At 32.2% G+C, this 17847-nt stretch overlaps 2 protein-coding genes across 2 annotated transcripts; both read right to left on the reverse strand.

Annotated features, from left to right (window-relative positions):
* Positions 1-2295: 2295 nt before the first annotated feature.
* LOC132756910 (carbohydrate sulfotransferase 4-like) lies at positions 2296-4836 on the reverse strand. Its single transcript, XM_060748053.1, has 2 exons — positions 4726-4836; positions 2296-3810 (listed from the first exon to the last, which is right to left on the reverse strand). Exons 1-2 carry the CDS (start codon positions 4817-4819, stop codon positions 3125-3127), a joined length of 780 nt encoding a protein of 259 aa, XP_060604036.1. The 5' UTR covers positions 4820-4836; the 3' UTR covers positions 2296-3124.
* Positions 4837-5703: 867 nt separating this feature from the next.
* Positions 5704-9608, reverse strand: LOC132756909 (uncharacterized). Its single transcript, XM_060748051.1, has 3 exons — positions 9036-9608; positions 6921-6983; positions 5704-5927 (listed from the first exon to the last, which is right to left on the reverse strand). Exons 1-3 carry the CDS (start codon positions 9169-9171, stop codon positions 5704-5706), a joined length of 423 nt encoding a protein of 140 aa, XP_060604034.1. The 5' UTR covers positions 9172-9608.
* Positions 9609-17847: the final 8239 nt, after the last annotated feature.

A 17847-nucleotide genomic window follows, 5' to 3' on the forward strand; every position in this document is an offset into this window, starting at 1 on the left:
CCATAATATTAAGTATCTCATAAAATGAAATCGTGAGTGAATGGCCTATATCTGAAGTAACGAGCTGATGGATTTTTCATTGATAATTTTTCAAAGGTTGTCTCAAAGATTTTCCTTGTCAGCCAGATGGCTGTGTATTTTGCACGTTGAAAGATTCTTTACTTAAAGCAGCACGCCTCCAGATTTATGTTTATTAATAAAAAAAATGGAAATGTATTTAAAAGTAAAATAATGTGAGGTGAACAAATAAAGTAATTTACATATTGCAATCGGCACTTTCACTCCACTAAAATTACCTAAAAGTGGTCAACATAATTATGCAAAAACAGTCCTTCCTGCGTTAGTAACGCAGAAGAAATATGGTGACAAAATACGGCAAAATCAGTGTTAAACCGCACATAACATGTAAAATACAACCTTGAATCTTGAACGTGTGAACCTTTCTTAAAAGTTTAGTGCATTTTTCTCAATATTGATTTTCTTGAAATATTTTGTCTCATCTGGAGGCGTGCAGCTTTGAGACAATGCACCTTATGCAGTAAAAAACGAACACAGCCACTTCCTGGTTAGGAAACGCGATTTAAATAACTAGAATTCAGAATATTGTTTTTCAGAGATAACATTTTACGACCTTCAGGCAAAATAATTCTTAAATTATATTCATCCAAAAATTGTTATAATAAAGAAATAAGATATTTGTAGGATGATATTTTATGAGTTGCATAAAATGAAGTTTACATACGTACTGCTTGACTTTCATAAGGTCAGAATAATTTTCACTGAAAGGAATAAGAAACGAGCTGAACAATGTTAAAAGCCAAGCTTTGCTACAGAAATCCATATTTTTTCATTCTTTAGAAATGCCAAACATGTGTTCAATAATGATTTAAATAATGGATTATGTGCATGTTAGATGTTTTTAACTGAAAAAGTAGCTCTGAACATGCAGTTATGTGTCTTAAAGGTAACAAAATGTAAACAAATATAATAATTATGACTTCCATATAAAATACTCATTTATTATAATTTTACCAAATGCCAACAGAACTTAAGATGCAAAAAACACATCTAAATCGTATACAGTAAATGAGTATGTTTTTGGAAACTGTAACAACACACCAAAAATAAACAATTTTTGAGAAATAAAAATGATAGCATTTGTGAGGCATGACATGACCTTTAATATATGATCGTAAAGTGTATTAACTAAGTAATACTTTGATTTTGTTACAGAGAAGAGTTGTCTGATATTAGCAATTTTGTGGAAATATATAACAAAATGTAAGGAGTACAAAATTTAAAGGCAGGCAAACTGAGACTGAATTTTTATACACTTTTGGTGTTTTCAGTGATTCCGAACGATTCTTAATATTTTTTACAATAAGGTGTTGTGATCAGATGAAAATAAATTGTCTCAAAATGCTTAAAAGTTACTATTGTTACGTAGTTGATTAAATAGTTGATGCATATTGTTAATCAGAATCAATTCGTTTATATTGTACCTTTTTCAGAAAACAAAATTAATGTCAGCCAAATATCATATTTTTTTCTAAAGGAAGTCAACAAACTTGTAAAAAAGTATAAAAATAGTTATGATTATGCTGCCATTGTAGAATAAAGGAATGATAAATTATTTCTCGTTCTCGTTATGATAATAGAACGTCTGAAAATTACAGCTGCCGATAAAAGTCCAAATTAATAATATACATTAGCATATGTTAGGCTGTCTGTATCTTTTATTTCTGAAATACGATTTAATATTTTTGTGGATGAATGGCCTTTATTATTGTTATTCGCTCACCTGAACATAAAGTACACAAGACGAACTTTGTTATCACAATTTTTCCGGCATCCATCGCTCAGTGTGACCGTCGTCATTTTTTTATCGTCACATCGTGACGTTATAATTTTCATTTTGAAAATTAATAATTTCTGTAAAATCAAAAATGGTATACTTTCGCAGTCAAAAATTATACGGCTACCGTGAAATTATATTTCAATAATGTCATTGTGAAATTAATCCAACTCATCCAAAATGTAATTTCACTGTCTACTAAAAATGGACGTATTTTGTACTCCAGAAAATACTTGTATAATCACAATGGATCAATGCCGTAATAATATTTCTATCTTGTATAGTACATGTTAAAAGAATCCAGGAAATGGCTGTCAACAATGTCTTAAAGATGTCTGGAAAGAAAGAGCGTGCTAATGTCCTTTGACAAATTTCAAATTATTCAATTTTTATCAGAAATAGAATAACGATAAAAGTTTACTGTCAGACAGCCTCGAAATTATTTGATGAGCATTAGGGTTCGCCTTCTACACTTTGTATTGAATTTGTCATAAATTAACCGAAAATCTTACACTGTATTTAAGACATTGATGTACTGTAGTGCAATCTAAGCATAGCAATATCCTTTGGAAAACATTAACAACAAAGTTTGTGTTTTTTCTAGAGATATTTAATTAATTGCTTTCGGAAGAATTGATACTGCCGTTTATAAGAGATTCATGGACAGTCACGACAGAGGGCAGCTCTGTAGAAGTTGGGCTGTAAATAACCATCACGCAGGAAATTATAAAATTCAAGTCATCCATGTTTGTTTATGTTATGGAAAGATATGAGTCGCTTAGTTTTAACCAAGATGCCTGAAGCAAACGCAATTTTAAAAAACGGTCAAAATTTCAAAACGATGCATTTTTCTATAAGAAGCTGTCGGTTTCTTTTTTTCGCACGCCAGTTTTTAGCAAATTCAAACCTATAGATTAACACACTTTAGAAAGATTCAAACTATTATAAGGTTTGCCATGGCAAATATTTTTTCTACATTTGCCATGGCAAATTTGCATATAATGCATATAGCTGTAGATAAAGAACAACAAAGGTGCATGAAGGTAATCGTAGCACCAAACAAATAGCTTTTCAGACAACGTTATTGATCGCGGTATAAGTTATAGAAAATTCCCATTATATTTCTATAACATGTAATTTAGTATTTTATACAAAACCATCCATCATAAAAGTTAACCATATTGAGATCAATATGAGATCAAATTTACGAAGAACATATTAAAAATATAATAGCTGGAAAGTACAAAAAAATAAGAACAAAACATCACATTATTGAATCTTAAATGACGGGGAAACTTTATAACTGGGCACAGAATCATCACGAATTTCATTTCGTCTTAAAGTTTTATATCCAAGAATGCTATACAATTCCCCGCACCAATTGTCTATTCTTTGCACTTCTTCCCACGTTATGTACTTTCGCCACCAAAACGCATTATCATGTTTTCTATCTTTAGTAAAAGAGCTCCCCATTTCTGGCGGTGATAGGTTCACATTTATTTTACTAAATGTCTCAACGCCTTCCTTGTTATACGTCAAATTAAGTTTCTTATAAATCTGTTTTAGTCTAATATCCATATTTTCTATGATATCTTCATAATATAACACTATAACTCTGTCTGGATAATTTATCTTAAGTTTTATGACGTCCTTAATGTCCTCCAGCATCTTCTCGCAAAGGTTCTTCTCCAAGGAATCATTCTTTCTTGGTCTCTCTACGGGATAAAAGCGGGAATACAAGCGTGAATGAATAATTGCACGAGGATCTCGGACTAGATGTACTATTTTCAGCTTTGGATTTATTTCCATCAAAGGTTGGAAAGACGAAAAAGAGAGCCGAAGGACTTTTAAAACTCTGTGTGTTTTGTTTCGGCATATTTCTTCAAGCTGTCGTAAACATTCACTTTTGGCATTAAATCCGGCCACACATGCTCTGTATTTGTTCCAGCTAGGACCTGTCAATGAAATTAAAATTTGAAACTATTATAAAGTAATTGAAAGATGCATTTAATTATTAGTTATCTTTTATATATTTTTCTCTTTTTAGTCATCTTTTATATTTTTATCTCTTTTTTCTCATTCTTTTTAATTTATTTGGGTTGTTTTAAGTTTCTCCGACACTGTAAATGTCAAATGGCAATCAAATTTCAGCTTTATAAGTTCGTGTGGGTCATCAAGTGTACCCCCTTGCGCATTGTTTAAGGCACGAGCTGGCACCTGCGTAGAACGACCGGCCTTTCGTCAGCTAGCGGGATATCACACGTGAAATAATTCCAAATTTGTGGACTTGGTGGACTATTTCAAAGTTACATTGCCCGTGATAAGAAATGTGCCATCATCATATAGAACATGTCAATTTAAAATACATACAACTGTATGTCATTTTTTTTTCTTGGTTTTACGCCGCACAAACACAGCATACGTCATATGGCGACTTTCCAACTTTTCTGGTAGAGGTAAAACTCATGTGCGCTTCCCTAGGCACGAACGGGTAGCCGAGTCGAACCACCGACATTCCGTAAGCTAGCTGGATAGGTTCCTCAAATGAAAGAATTCAAAGTTCCTTCTAGTATGCAAACCCACAAGGGGTGAGGAACAAGTGGTTTGAAGTCAACCATCAAAGGACGCCCCATTATTACAATTAACAAACATTAGGTATTCAGCAATTTTCAGAATAATTAAAGTATATAGATGTTTTAAAACTATTAAAACGTTTTCCGCATGATTGTGTTGTGTTCTTTTTATTTGTTAATAAGTGACAATTATTGTATATTCTTATGTACCTTTCGCCTTTTGTAGATACACTCTACAGATTACTAGTTCCGTTATTTTCAATGAGTTATCATTATTTCAATAAACAATGTAATTACCAGAATAACCGCCATGATCGTGCACTCTGTCCTGTACAACATTTAGTAATGACACGAGACTGCAGTTTAAGACACTTGACAACACGTGCAGCATTAACTCTATTGGCTCTGTGTCACTGAAACGGAAAAGTAAACAAATAAATTGATTTAAAATGTATACAATTTTATGTTGAATAACATACATATTGTTATATCAATTTTAGATGTGATGTAGTAAACGAATAAATATGGTTTGGATTAGAAAGAATATGTAATAAGTATAAAACAGGGATTTCATTCTGCTTAATAAATTAATCAATTCATTCATTCATTCATTCATTTATAGATCTTCTTTTATATTCTTTTTTCACGTGTTATTACCTCCTTTGTTTTTTTTTTTTTTTAAATAAAGATTTATTAAATTAAATTCAGATGATTATGTTAATTTATTTACATCTAAATGAAATGAAGAAACGGAATTGTAAACTAACATGTATACTTTATTTGATATATAAATCACCTACCGAGGTATTTCGTTAACGATATTTTCCGTCTGTTTTCCGAACTGGTCTATATTAAAGACGTTTTCCGTGTATGTCTGTACAGCTCTGTATTAAATTAAGATCAATATGTATAAGAAAAAATAAAAAGGATACAATGTAATCGTATTTTATTTTGATTGGGTTTTACGTCGGACCAACACAGTTGTAGTCATGTTGAAGACTTTCCAGCGGTGAGGGCGATATTGTATTTATAAGTTGAACATAAGAAAATTAAGACAAATTAAGGAGTTATAATACTGCTGTATGTCAATATTGTTCTAGCACCGAATCCAACAATAAAACAAATAAAATAATAATAAGAAGTAAACTTATAAAGTAACAGAGCAATTTTATTTGGTATTTCGGAATTAAGCTAAAAATTACCATATACATATCCAGAACATGATTGTTTGTGTGTTGTTGTTCAACATGTATTAAAAATGAGAGTAAAATTTATTTAAACCGTAAACAAAAAAACATCCGACCTACAAGGGCCTTCTATCGTACTGCAACGTAGGTCAGGTGGTTTGTAAAAGTCCCAAACTGTAAACTTCCAGAAGGGTTCGTAAAAGTAGAAGGACTGATTTAGAAACCCAAGCAGCTTTCCTGTCAATCTGGAGCCACTGTTCATATATGCACTAACAATAATATCATGATGTCCATGTTTATTCCGGGAATAAGCTGCAAAAATAAATAAATAAATAAATGATAAAATAAATTAATATTTTTGTTGTTGTTGGGTTTTACGTCGCACCCACAGTAAAGGTCATGGTTCGCCTTCCCAGCTTTACTTGTCGAGGAAGACCTTAAGTGCCATTCGATGCATTATTTCAGGCGCGAAAAAGCATCTTGAGTAGAACTACCGACGTTCCGTAGTTTCCTCATATAAATGAATGGGAGAAATAGAAAGAAGAAGGAAATAACTATTACAGATATAAAGTTTAAATAATGATTAAGGAGCATGTTCTAGATGCTGATATATGCAACCTGAAGAAAGTTGCTCTAAATGTGAAATGATTTAACATTTAATTTAAAAGTAGCAAAATATAAACAAAGCAGTATTTTGACGTGCATACGTAATAGATATACCATTGCTGCGTTGACGATTTCTGGGTTTGCGTAAATTATACCATAATCACGTGACCTTTCTTATGCCTTAACCTCACGAGACGAAGTCTCGTGAGGTTAAGGCATAAGAAAGGTCACGTTATTATGGTATAATTTTCGTCTCGTGAGGTTAAGGCATAAGAAAGGTCACGTGATTATGGTATAATTTACGCAAACCCAGAAATCGCCAACGCACCAATGGTGTATCTGTTTTAACCTATAGCTCCGCCCAGAAACACTTACTCCTTCGATCTTGAAAACTGAAAATTATACCATAGTCTGGGTATGGTATAATTTACGGTTATTGGAAATTATACTTGGAAGAATTTTACATAAGAAGCGCTGAAGAGCTATAGGTTAAAAAATACTTAATCACTATGAATCTGTATAAAACTAGCTCTATATAAAACGCTTTCGAGCTTTAAGCGTTGATCTTATTACTAAAATTTTATTTGCAACGTGCTGATTAATGAAATGAAATAACAATGTAAATAATAAATACTCTATTAAATTATATAATTAAGACATTTGTCAAAACTGTATGTTGAAAATGTTTGGGTTACTTACGTAATTTAATGAGGTCCTTCCTTAACTGTGCCATTGTTAAAGCTTGCCGTGAATCTATATATTCTGTAATAGAAATTAATTCTATTATTAGTGAAATCGAGGGGAAAAAATCAAACAAACTTCAAACAAATGTTTCGGATTTTTTTTAATTAAAGTATAAAATACTCCCTTCCCTTGGTATTGCTTTAAGTGTACAGCTAAAATTATCCTCATATCACCTAAATTGTGTTGGTGAGCGGTAAAACCATGCAAAAACATAAAAGCAGTACGTCTTCAAAAACAGGTAAAAGCATGATAATAAGTATACTAAATTCTGACATTTTAATCTAATATTATGCGAATTAAAATTCTAATCTTAAAAAAACACTTTACATTATAATTCAAAACAATACTCTTATTGATATTTACATGTATTTAGAGAGCGTGCTATTTTGAAAAATCTGTACCCACAACTTTTTCAGATCTAATCATGCGATCATTATTTTCCCAATGAGTACGGACAAATATTTTATAGCTTTTAAATTGATTTATGGTACAAGATCAAGTATATAATTTATGCTAGTGTATTCATTCTATACGGTGTATGAAATAAATCTGAGTCACAGCTAACTGAAGATGTAGCAACATTTATTCTATATATATATTCATATATTTTGATACATCAAACTATGGTGGCTGATTTACGCCTCGAGAATGGTAAATAATAAAGGTTTTAATCAGCGATGTTATTACAGAGCTTTGATATGTGTATAGTGTATAGAAGGTCATCCCCGCTTTTATACGTATATCAAGTTTAAATACAATGATGTATGTTCAATACAAATACGACACTCATATTTACATAATAAAGCACCATCTACAGTATATTCATTTAATGCATTTTTTTTCAATAATAAATAAATGTAATAATGAAGTCAGTACTTTGCGCATCTTATTAAATTTTCACAAAGAATGAATATAAAAAATGCCACTCGGGTTAATGACATCAGTATTTTATATAATAATATTTAATAATATCAGTATATACTGGATAATTCTTGTGACTGTTTTACTAATGAAGTTATGGTTTTGTGATAAATCTGTTCGACCAGTATACAATCAAGCCCTATACTTTTGGTAGTTAAATTTTTGTACCCCCCCCCCCCCCAGATATCGACCTTAAAAGCAATGCTTATAAATGACCCAAAGTAAATTTGTTTACAAATGTATCTTATAACTAAATAATTATGACATGGTTTTACACCGATTGTAGGTTCAAAACAATAGTCGTTTAGCCAGATCACGTGCGATAAAACAGGTAACAATGTATGTTAATTTATGCTGAAGCTATTTTTAAAGCGACTGAAAAACAATAGCACAGTTGTTAGCTAAAACGCTTAAGGCATTTTTGAAATACCGCGCTACCTTATCTTTGCATATATATATATAAACTACATGTATAACTAAGATGCATAAGTCTTATTTACTAGTCGCTCTTCTTAAGTGTGTCAATAATATACTAAGTGACTCAGTCAAACCGTAATATATGTATAAATACATGATGATGATGATGCCAATAATATACAGAGTGACTCAAATTGTCATTGGAAAACAAACCATGATTTATGTATAAATACATGATGATGATGATGATGATGATAATGATGATGATGATGACACCAATTATATACAAAGTGACTCAAATTGGTATTGGAAAACAGACCATAATATATGTATAAATACATAATAATGATGATGATAATGATGATGACGATGCTGATGCTACTGCGGATGATGATGATGATGATCATCATCATCATCTTCATTATTATTATTATTATTATTGTATGATTTCTGGCGACTTATAGGCCCATGGGGCCGTGTGCAATGTTATTTTTTTCCCTGTACATATCACGGACCTTAAATGGCATTAAGGTCTGTGTAGAAGATAGGTATTTACGCTCCCTTGGCAGCTCACTGAATACACTTACGTTACTTTTGAACGATAGTGAAACAGTCGACCGATGCGCAGCATAGTAATAATTATGTATTGTAATAGATATGCGCATTTCACGATAAGAAAATATTTATTTACTAACTTACATACAAAAATGAAAAGTACTTCATTACACCTACCTTGATATATCCCAATAAATAGGATAAATACGAACGCCAACCCAAGTATCCATCGATTTGCAACCAAAAAGCGGTATAATTTACGATGTAGCATTTTCACTTGCCCTGAATGTTTATTTACAATAAAACTCTTCATTTTAAACAATATTAACGCTTAATACTAGTTCGTCTTTTTTCACTTAAGTAGCACTTTAACGCTATTCCTGTACGTCCATCTTTTCTTTTTTCCCCTACGTAATACTATTATTTATGCTTAATCTCCGCGTATATTTCATTCACGCATCAGTGCGCAGTATTAAATTTCTCAATTTGATTAACAAGTATAATTCCTGTACACTTCACTTTGCTTTTTTTAATAAAGGTATCACATTATACTTGTCTATTCAAAATAGATAAGCAAACATCTCGACTATAGTGTTTAAAGCATCTCATATTTTAAACCATAAGAACACTATACTGTGTGCTTAAACCATACGCTGTCAACTGACTTATTCATGTGTATGTTTGACCTAAATACAGGTACACTGGTCGCACATTCATTGACACCTGAGACACGAGTTTATTTGAGCAGAATCTTTCATTATGGCTGACATACAATTGTAATTAATGCGACCGTGTAAATTACAACAACAATAACAAAACAGGTCATGACCTCCCGAGGCGTTATAACTTGTTTAAGTATAATTGATATGTTTTAAAATGTGCTTCAGGCAAATATTTTGTACATTGTTTAAATGTATTAGATCTTATTATATTCAAAATTAAAATTACTATGATAATATTATGCTTAAAATGATGTTTAACGTTCATCTTCCTCAAAATGCGACTTTTGAAAGTATACAATGTCAAAAGATTCAAATTTATTTTTGTAAAATTATTTAAAAAGGGTTATCTTGTTGAAATAGCCCGTTTAACTAGAACTGAATCTGAAAAGATGCACGTTTTCCCGTGCTAGCACATGATTTTAGTATCCCTCCTGTATTTAAAGGTGGAGGCTATAAGACATCCCTTTCCTGGAGTAAGGCGGAGTTTACTATTATAAGCGTTTTTTTAGCGCGAATGTTAAAGAGCGTCTGAGTGAACGCTGCTATAGTGAATGGAAAGGGACGTAAATAAGCGAAATGTACTTTTATTTCTCCATCAGTTTTTATTTTAATGAAGAAAACTAATTATATGTCGCAATATTAGATCTACGTTGAATTGAAGTTATGTTTTCAAAGCAACTTATAGCATCACGAAACTATCCCGAAACAACCAATTTTCAATCACAACCTAAATTCAAACACATTCTTAATTCTGTGGCACGGATGTCATGCCTGACTAAATTGCACAAAGTCACATGTTGTATTAACTTCAAAACTTGCAGAAATGCCACACTTGATTAATTGTCAGATGTTTTCAGAAAAACAATAAGAAACTGTTTGTTTTAAGTGACACAATATAAATTGTCCAACTTTCACTATATCAATATAGTCACTTGTTGAAAATAGTGGTAAAATTTTTTCTTAGCAAGTTAATTTTTTATAAAGTATTGGCAAAAGAGTTTTACCATTTACCTCAGTCAAAGGTGTATTTAAAACATTTATTTATATGATGTACCACTAAATATTCATCAGACTTTACACGGGGGTCCTTATTAATAAAATCTTATATTGTTATCAAATTTTTTCATGTGATGATTGTAGAATAATTGTTTTGTAAGCGATACCAGCTGGCAGATCTAGACAAGTTTCCATATTTGCTAATATTTTAAAGTGGGGAAGGTAAAATGGCTGTAAAGATTTGATGCATTTATCATTTTGCACCCCAAATAGCGTACTAAGAAGTGACACCTTTAACTGCCTTTTTAAACACATTAACAGTAGTCATACCAATGCATTGTGCTGTACATATGTTATAACATTTAGTGTAAGTTTTTTAAATTCTTGAAAAAACTGTTGAAAATTGTTGAATAGACTATTGTGAAGTTTTCTACAATTTTTAGTGGCCCTGATTTATCTTTAACAAATTTTCCATGGTGATTACCCTGCTGTTTGAATTTAGGTTAAAATATTCCTGGGAGTAACCAGAGTGGGTCATATTGTTTTTATTGAATTTCTAAGAAAGATCAAGACTTGTTGAAAATGTACCAACCTGAAAATGAATAAGTGTCAATAGATGCATTAATAGCTAAAATAAATTTAAAGTATAATTTCCCCTTCCATTTATTATTGGCTAAAAACAGCTTAACTGATTGAATATTGGTTGTCCCGGGATATATGTGCGTGTCCCTACTGTATATTATAACGCTAATAATTGTGAAATTGTATACTTTTAGTTGCTTTGTATATTTATGCACTTACAAAACACATTATGTTATGACTATTATAATAATAGTCATAACATAATGTGTTTTTACATAAATTGTCGTCATTTGAGGTGAAGGCAAACCAATTTTTTTAAAGGGTTCAATCAATTACACCAATAAATAGTTTGTCTTGGGTAAAATAAAGACGACAACCCGTGTATGGTGGTCACCTGCCACAGTACCTAAATAAAGTGCAATCTAAACTTGAGATGTACATGCTTCCGAATGTATCACCAATAATAAGTAATTGTAGGTAATCAATTACACCCCTAACGCATGTTACCTGTAATAATTAAACATGAAAAACAGTTCGCCCATAATCTGATAGAGTATAATTATATATCAATGACGACAACCAATATATGGAGGTTCATCTTTTTATACCCTTATACGATCATATAAAGTGTATAGCCTACCGGGTTAGACTGTAAACTGAATGATGTATCCCTAGAAAAGTGCATTGTTAAATGCAATTCTGACAGCCAGTATCTGGATGTAGACAAGTTTAATGTCTGAATGTAAAATCATGTACTTTACTTGTATATTAACTCCATTTATTCTATTACGTGTATAGCCATTATATGAACCTTCTTTTTTACAAATAATGCAAGTTTAGGAATAGTGAACTTTTGATTCATAAATGAGGTTATGAAAATATTGACAATTATGTTAACAACCAATATACGGATGTAAGGTCTGCGGGTTAAAAATTTTAAAATCTACATGTATATACATTTACTTTACAATCTTCTGGTATAACATGTACTTAATAAGCTAAGATTACGTTAAGAACATGTAAATTTGGGTAAAAGGACAACCCGCTTTTGGAGGTCAACTGCTTCGATGCCTGACTGAAGTGCAGTACATAATTTAAGCTACAGTCTCACTTACATCCCGGCAAAGCCCCGGTAGACGTCCAGGTGATCTGGGAACGGCCGGAATACATCCATATAACTCTGCCAGCAACGTCCGGGATGATCCTGGTACATCTGGCATTTAATATCACCGGGGTGGTCCGTGATAACCCGGGGAGTATAGCTTTGCCCTGCCGGGAACGACCGGGGTTACACCGGGGAAGCACCATAGCTCTGTCGGCAAAAACCGGGTATGATCCGGGGTATGATATAGCCGGTAGAGCTACGTACGGCAGAGCCCTTGTGAATGCTGGCAGAGCCCCGGAGAATGCCAGCAGAGCCTCGGAGAATGCAGTCAGAGCCCCGGAGGATGACGATGGAGCTAAGGTTGATCCCGGTAGAGCCCCGATAAAGTCCGGTTTGATTCCAAAAGAACCACGACAATTTGCGATGATTGCACTTGTTTGTTTACCCTTCCCATTTCCATTCTATCCAGTCTTGCGTAAGGATTTTTCAGAAAATCATCATGCATTACTGTTCTTTATATTAAATAAAATTATGTATTGATCAATGTAATCATGTAATCATGTTCTCGCGCGTTTTCAATCCACTGGGATTCTAGCTTAGGGGGCTCTGCCTGGATCGTCCTGGGCTCTGCCTGGATCGACCGGGGCTCTGCATGGGTCAATCTAGGCTCTTCCAGCGTCATCCAGGAGCGACACATTATGATATGACTATCATTAAGTGAATTTACATAAATTGTCGACATTTGAGGTGAAGGCAAACCAATTTTTAAAGGATTCAACCAATTACACCAATAAATAGTTTGTCTTGGGTAAAATGAAGACGACAACCCGTGTATGGAGGTCACCTGCCCCAGTACCTGTATAAAGTGCTATCTAAATTAGAAAAGTGCATTGTTAAATGCAATTCTGACAGCCAGTATCTGGATGTGGAGAAATCTTATGATCATGTATATTCACTTTATTTATTCTATTACGTGTTTAGCCATTTTATATAATAATGCAGACAAGGGCAAGTTTATGAATAGCGAACTTTTGAATTCATAAAACTAAAACAATGGTAGGATACTACGTCATCGCGCACCTGCTGAATGCTCCCACTTGGACCATTTTTTCGTCGACTCGAAGGTAAAATACAATTTTATTGTAAGAAAACGTAAAAGTATTAAAAAATCATGTAGCGCACCAAAGAATGGCTATAGTAATTGAGATAATTGTAAAAAAAGTTTATAGATTTATTGCCTGGTTTAGGCCTGAAAACGGGATAAGTGTTTTTCTCTGAATGCTCCCACTCGGACTTCTCCCGAAACATATATGAAATAAGGTTGAAAACCTTCTTTAAAATTATTTGTAACGTATCGGAACATAAACCGAGTCATGTAAACCCATTATTCTTTATTAGTTTCAAATATTTCTATTCAAAAGTCAGTCTTTTAAAGGTTTTTTCTATGAAAATGGAAAATGCTCCCACTCGGACTCGATTTCAGAGATGCTCCCACTCGGACCCAAATTTATACATTTTGAAAGCACATGCTGTGTTAGCTTTTATGGATTATTCTCACAATTTTAACACCATTTTGTCAATAACTATTGTGTTTGGCAACATTAACTTTTCATTCTTTTTATAGAGATCACTTCTTTGATTCTGTAGAATGACGTCGTTGGGCAGGAACAAGGTGCCATGGCAAAGTTTCAACTGACAGGATCACTATACAAAAAGGTGCACTTGGCTTGTGTTGCATCCGAAGGGATAATTCAAAATTATTGCCAACAACAAGCTAGGACTATAAGACAGTTTGGATCGGCAGTTTGGATCTCAAGAATAAAGTTTTGTTTAGATGTTAAAAAATTGTGGTGTTTTACAAAGAAGTCATTATACATTGTTTAGTACCATATCGGATTAAGATTCTGTTGGACTCGTGCACATATTAGAGGCCAGCATTTATTCAATAATTGCTGACTTTAATATCTTGTTAATAATTTAAAACCCAATGGTTTGCGTGTTTGTTAAACTTGTGATTTAGGTTTTAAAACAGGATAATGGTACGTTTATGAACATAAAGAAGTCAATATCTATCGGTTGATTTGAATAGTTTATTAAAGAACAACATGAAAATCATTTTTGTCATGAACTGGTTAAAAAGTCAATGTACTGCCATACTACGGCGTCATAATTATTAACAACTTTGACAATTTTAAGTATGAAAGTTATCATGTGTACGTATTTTTACCTAAATAAAAAAATAAAAAAATAAGAAAACAAAGATCATAGTTATTTCTTTATCACAGTCTTTACCATATTTTGGTAATTAAAGATCATGTAAGTTATATTTCAGGCTGTTACCAATTGAAATTGTCTATAAATTAAATGTATTAATATTTATGGTACTAAAACAATTTTCAAACATAAAAGAATATGTAAAATACGTACTGCAAATGCTTGTCCACATTATATGTAATCATTAAAATATACATGTATGCATAATGCATTCATTTCTTTTTGAAAGATTCAACTTACACTTAATAGAAAATATATTTCTAATTACCTCCCTTTATGAAATGTAAATTCGGTATTATCTTTACAAATAATGCTTTTTGGAACATACAATATTGATAAATCTTCATTTGAGCATTATATTTATGAATAAAATCATAGAAAAAGGATTTCAGGATATTTGAATGACGTTAAAATAATAACAATAATACAAGAAGGAATCACAGACAGCAAAATCCCCCGCCATAAGGAGGAAGTACATTTCAAAGGGGAAGTAACCCTTACATACGTGAAAAAATTCCAAGTAATGATACTCGTGAAAATTAATGAAAAGTTATAGCAGCTGCCTAGACATAATAAATCATGACAAAAATAACACTCCCATGAAAAAAACAAAGGAAAACAACAAAGAAGCATTAAGTGAACACGTCTGGTCCTTATGCTCTGCTATTCACTTCTATTAAACATGTTCAATATAAAGTTTTAAGTTTATATCTCAAATACCTTTAGAGGTATGGTCCTTGCAAACTAATGATAGTGAATACAAAGAGCAATAACTCCAAAACTGGAGAGTTGTCATTCTTGTTTGCGGTATTTTACTTTATTGAGATCTATTCTCCAGTGAAATTTCAGATGAATTGATTCTTTATGACACATTGTCCAAAAATTAACGCAAAAAACTGAACAAAAGACAATTACTTCAAAGAACTATTGTTCTTGTGTTTTCTAAAGTATTCCTCCTCAATGAGATATATCCACAGTTGGTATCTAAAATATTTGCTCCAGCTTTGCCGTGCCAAGATGTACGTCCTGCCTTGTGCTTCCTTACGTCGCAATGTGGTTTATACCTTTTCCCATACTGGTCACAAATACAAATACTTTCTGCAAAACAAAACGTTATAACATTTTTAAAATGTATAAACAATTTGTTTCTTATTTAAGCGACTCTTTTAAACGAGGAATTGTTTCAACACAACTTTTTTCCCTTATACTAATCCTCTAAGAAGACATATTTACGAGACTGTTTAGTAATTTAAATATTAGTATCGTATTTTAAAAATGCTGTTTCATTGAATTATTACTGATTATATGAATATATGAACGTGAATATAAAGATATTTTGAAAAATATAATAATATCTTAAGACAGCAATGTGCTTTCAAAATTTGTATATATTTAGGTCCGAGTGGGAGCATCTCTGAAGTTGAGTCCGAGTGGGAGCATTTTCCATTTTTATAAAAAGAATTAAGAAAAACTGACTTTTTAATAGAAACATTTGAAACTAATATAGAATAATGGGTATACATGACTCGGTTTATGTTCCGGTACGTTAAAAATAATTTTAAAGAAGGTTTTCAACCTTATTTCATATATGTTTCGGGAGAAGTCCGAGTGGGAGCATTCAGAGAAAAACACTTATCCCGTTTTCAGGCCTAAACCAGGCAATAAATCTATAAACTTTTTTTACAATTATCTATGTAAGGTCTGCGGGTTTAAAATTTTAAAATCTACTTGTATATACATTTACTTTACAATCTTCTGGTATAACATGTACTTAATAAGCTAAAATTACGTTAAGAACATGTAAATTTGGGTAAAAGGACAACCCGATTTTGGAGGTCAACTGCTTCGATGCCTGACTGAAGTGCAATACATAACTTACATTTACATGTACTTGCTTTGGAAAAGGAGTGTAAGATGGGGGTAGGGGGGGGGGGAGAATAAATGAAAACTTGTGGATTGAATCCATGGTTTATCCATAGACAAGTGTTTATGTCGGCATTTTAATGTCTCAATTTTCCCTTAATGTGTACTTCTTAAGACGGAAGAAGAAAACTGGGAAATACCGTTTAAAATCTAAATCAATATAATACTTGAACTATGTTGGTTTTCATCAGCAATGTCGACATGTGTGTGTGTGTGTGTGTGCGTGCGTGCGCGCGTGCGTGTGTTTGTGTGTGTGCGCGTGTGTGTGTGAGTATCGTTTTTACTTTCAATGAATTTAAATAAGTCCAATTGTAGACATAGCAGATTTTTAGATTACTAGGGAAAGTCATATGGAAACATGCAATGACAACAAGCAAATGGATGTATGGTTGTGTTTTTGTATATAAAATCTTCTTGTATATATGTGCTTTATGAAATAAGATTACTAAAAGGACACGTTTGTAAAGATCCAATCATATACAACAACAATTATATATTTGAACGACAACCCACTTTTGGAGGTCACCACCTTCGTTGCCCGACTGAAGGCGATATATACGTACAGCATTTAGAGGTTATAACTTACACTGCTTAACCCTGCTTGAATCTCGTTTGAATGCGTTAATAAACATGAATGTAAAATAATAATAAGTTAGGAACTGATAGGGTTTATGAATGACGACAATAATTATTATCTAATTACATTTACTGAAGATTTTTTATGACATGCAACTACATTAATAGCAGGTATAAATGTATTCAGTCAAATACAATAAATATAAATTTGCTTGGGTAAATCACACATGACGATAACCCATGTAAGGAGGTCACTTGCTTCAGTGCCTGAATAAAAGTCTCTGAATAAAGTGCTGAACGTGTTGTCATATTTAATAAGCAATAATTTAGGTTATCCCTTATACTGCCTAAATTGTTTCGAATGCCTTTTGATGTACATGTACTGTACCTGCAAGGTTTAGTGTATACTACCTTAAACGACAAACAATATATGGACGTCAACTTCCTTTTCTAATAATGAAATAAATATACCGTGTAATATAATGAAATTCGGTTGATAGAAGCAATGGTTTATCCGTAGAAAAAAAACTTCAAATAATTGTATTGCCAAAGGCTTTGGTGACAAACCGCATCTAGATGTCTGATTTTCCTAAAATGTATACATATGTACGACTTAAAACGGAGGAAGATGAAAACTGGAAAAAAACGTTTAAAATTGATATCAATGTAAGACATGAACTATGTTGGCTTGAAACATCAATGACGATATGTATAAACATGCAAATTTTCAAATTTCTGGTGAATATGGGTCTGAAAAACAATATATGTATGACAGTATGTGTATATGTATGTTTTTTTTTTGTATTTTTTA

This window comes from Ruditapes philippinarum, unplaced genomic scaffold (assembly GCF_026571515.1).
Source record: "Ruditapes philippinarum isolate M1 unplaced genomic scaffold, ASM2657151v2 ctg1380_1_1_1_1, whole genome shotgun sequence".
Lineage (NCBI taxonomy): Eukaryota > Metazoa > Mollusca > Bivalvia > Venerida > Veneridae > Ruditapes > Ruditapes philippinarum.